The sequence below is a fragment of the Colobus angolensis genome, unplaced genomic scaffold (assembly GCF_000951035.1).
Source record: "Colobus angolensis palliatus isolate OR3802 unplaced genomic scaffold, Cang.pa_1.0 Scaffold187, whole genome shotgun sequence".
NCBI classification, from domain to species: Eukaryota; Metazoa; Chordata; class Mammalia; order Primates; family Cercopithecidae; genus Colobus; species Colobus angolensis.
Window position 1 is genome coordinate 897,417 of NW_012115010.1, and position 2,480 is coordinate 899,896.

Below are 2,480 nucleotides of genomic sequence, written 5' to 3' on the forward strand. Positions count from 1 at the left end.
TGGTGGCGGGCACCTGTAATCCCAGCTACTCGGGAGCCTGAGGCAGGAGAATCGTTTGAAACCAGAAGGCGGAGGTTGCAGTGAGCCGAGATTGCGCCACTGCACTCCACCCTGGGCAAAAGAGCAAAACTCCGTCTCAAAAGAAAAACAAAAATTTAAAAATAAATAAAATAAATAAAAAACCCAAACAAAAAAGAAAGGAGGCAGGGGAGAGAAATGAAGGACCTCCCAGCTCTAGGTCTGCCAGAGAGAGAGATGGAATACCTCTTTGTCCTCCACAAGAAGATCATCACTATAACTATACTCTGACCCCTCCTACCCCCGGTTGCCCTGGCACACTTGGAGACCTGGGAAGTCACAAGTGGGCCATGGAAGGCTTAGCATATGCCTCTCCTTGTAAACAGGCAGCCCTGAAGCAGCTTCCTAGGAACAAGGTTCCCAACATGGCGGTGATGATCAAGTCCCTGACCCGGAGCACAATGGACGCCAGTGTGGTTTTGAAAGACCCCACGGGTAAGGAATTAGGTCCTAGATTGATGAGTGGGCTCCATTGAGGACAGGAAATGAGGAGGAATCACCCTCTCCCTTTGCAGACAGGAAAACTGAGGCAGCGAGCAGCCCACTTCCCAGCCAGGGCCCATACCAGTCACTGTGCTGCCCTTGACCCCGAGACTGATGAGCCATGTGGTATTTGCAGGAGAGATGCAGGGGACAGTGCACAGGTTGCTGCTGGAGACGCGCCAGAATGAGCTGAAGCCTGGCTCAGTGCTGCTGCTGAAGCAGGTATGGGGAGCAGTTGTCTACACCACTGCCACCTGGATAGAGCCCCCAGTGTCTGTCTCCTTACCTGTCTGGCTGCCTTCCTCTACAACACCAGGCATGGAGTGGCTGAACCATTGCTAGGCCCTGGCTTGAGGAGCTGAGGGAAGGCCTGCAGCCCTTGAGCTGGCTCCCATTCTTCAAGGTGGATGGGGATGGAGGGTTGTGTTGAGGGGAGAGTGTGGCAAATGGTTCTCTGGCACCAAGGCTAGGCAGAGGACACCAAGTAAAAAGCAGGTGGGAGCCAGGTGGCCATCTGGCAGCTCCCAGTGCTCCATCAAGACACTGACCTTCCCTTTTCTTGACTCTAGATTGGAGTGTTTTCTCCTTCACTTCGAAATCACTACCTCAATGTGACACCCAACAACCTGGTCCATATTTACAGCCTGGATTCTGGGGATGGGAGCTTCCTCAAGCCATCTCAGCCCTTTCCCAAGGTAAGAAGAGCAGGATGGAACAGGGGACTGGTAGGGCCCTCCTTCTGCCTAGATCTTCTGATTTCTTCCTCTCTTCCACCCTGGGGAGCAGGTGCTCTGAGGTGAAAAGGTATCTTTGGGGACAGGACCATCTTCTCTTATCCCTCATCCAGCCGCCTGGCAGATGGCTCAGTAACAGTACCTAGAGGAGCAGCTGGCTTCTTGGTGATCCCTTAGCATCTGATGGCAGGCTTGAACATCTGAGAGGATAGGAGTCACTTGAGAACTAACCAAGTGGAGGGCCCCCCAGGAGGTGGCGGCAGTAAATGACTGAGGGTCAGATCTGCTACAAGTGGCAGTGTGGAGAACAGTGAGCTACAAGTGGCCTGTCAGGTGAGCCAGCACCTGCTCTGTGTCTTCCCTTTGACGTCTGCCTCTGCTAAGTTAGGGGAAAGCTGCACAGAACACTGGTGGGGACATCCTCTTTAGGAACTGAGACAAGCATTTGGCATTTATGGGAGGTGAGCATGGGCTTCCAGGCAGATGCACTCCAGGGTAAGAGTGCAGAGCCTGGGCTTGACATGCCCCGCCCCCACCACTTTCCTGTGATCTTGTGTACTGAAAACGTGTACTGTGACCTTGGGCAAGTCCTGTCGCCTCCCTTGCTGTTGCTTCATCTGTGGTACGTTTGACTTGATGACCTCTAGTCACCTTAGAGGTTTTCGTCTAAGCTCCAACTTTCTACTTCCATTTTCCTCATCTTTCCCCTTAGCCCCTTCATTTTGTTTAAATCACCCCACTTCTAAACCCTTTCTTTCTCTTTTTTTTTTTTGAGACAGAGTTTTGCTCTGTCATCCAGGCCAGAGTGCAGCGGCGTGACCTTGGCTCACTGCAACCTCTGCCTTCCAGATTCAAGCGATTCTCCCAACTTAGCCTCCCAAACAGCTGGGACTACAGGCACATGCCACCATGCCCAGCTAATTGTTTTTGTATTTTTAGTAGAGACAGTTTCGCCATATTGGCCAGACTGGTCCTGAACTCCTGACCTCAGTTGATCGGCCTGCCCCGGCCTCCCAAAGTGCTGGGATTATAGGCATAAGCCACTGTGTGCGGCCTGTTTTTCTTTTAAATTTCATATTATCTATACTCATTGAGATAAATCAAAATAGGCTGGGCATGGTAGCTCACGCCTGTAATCCCAACACTTTGGGAGACCGAGGCGGGTGGATCACAAGGTCAAGAGAT

The 2,480-nt window shown here is 51.9% G+C and overlaps 1 protein-coding gene across 1 annotated transcript in view; it reads left to right on the plus strand.

Moving 5' to 3' along the window:
* Positions 1-2,480, plus strand: part of LOC105510405 (chromosome unknown open reading frame, human C17orf53) — a 43,207-nt gene that overhangs the window by 33,580 nt on the left and 7,147 nt on the right. The window contains exons 6-8 of the mRNA XM_011940166.1: positions 405-513; positions 698-783; positions 1,131-1,256. Of these exons, the coding sequence (XP_011795556.1) occupies positions 405-513; positions 698-783; positions 1,131-1,256 (321 nt within the window). The remainder of the gene's footprint in view (positions 1-404; positions 514-697; positions 784-1,130; positions 1,257-2,480) is intronic.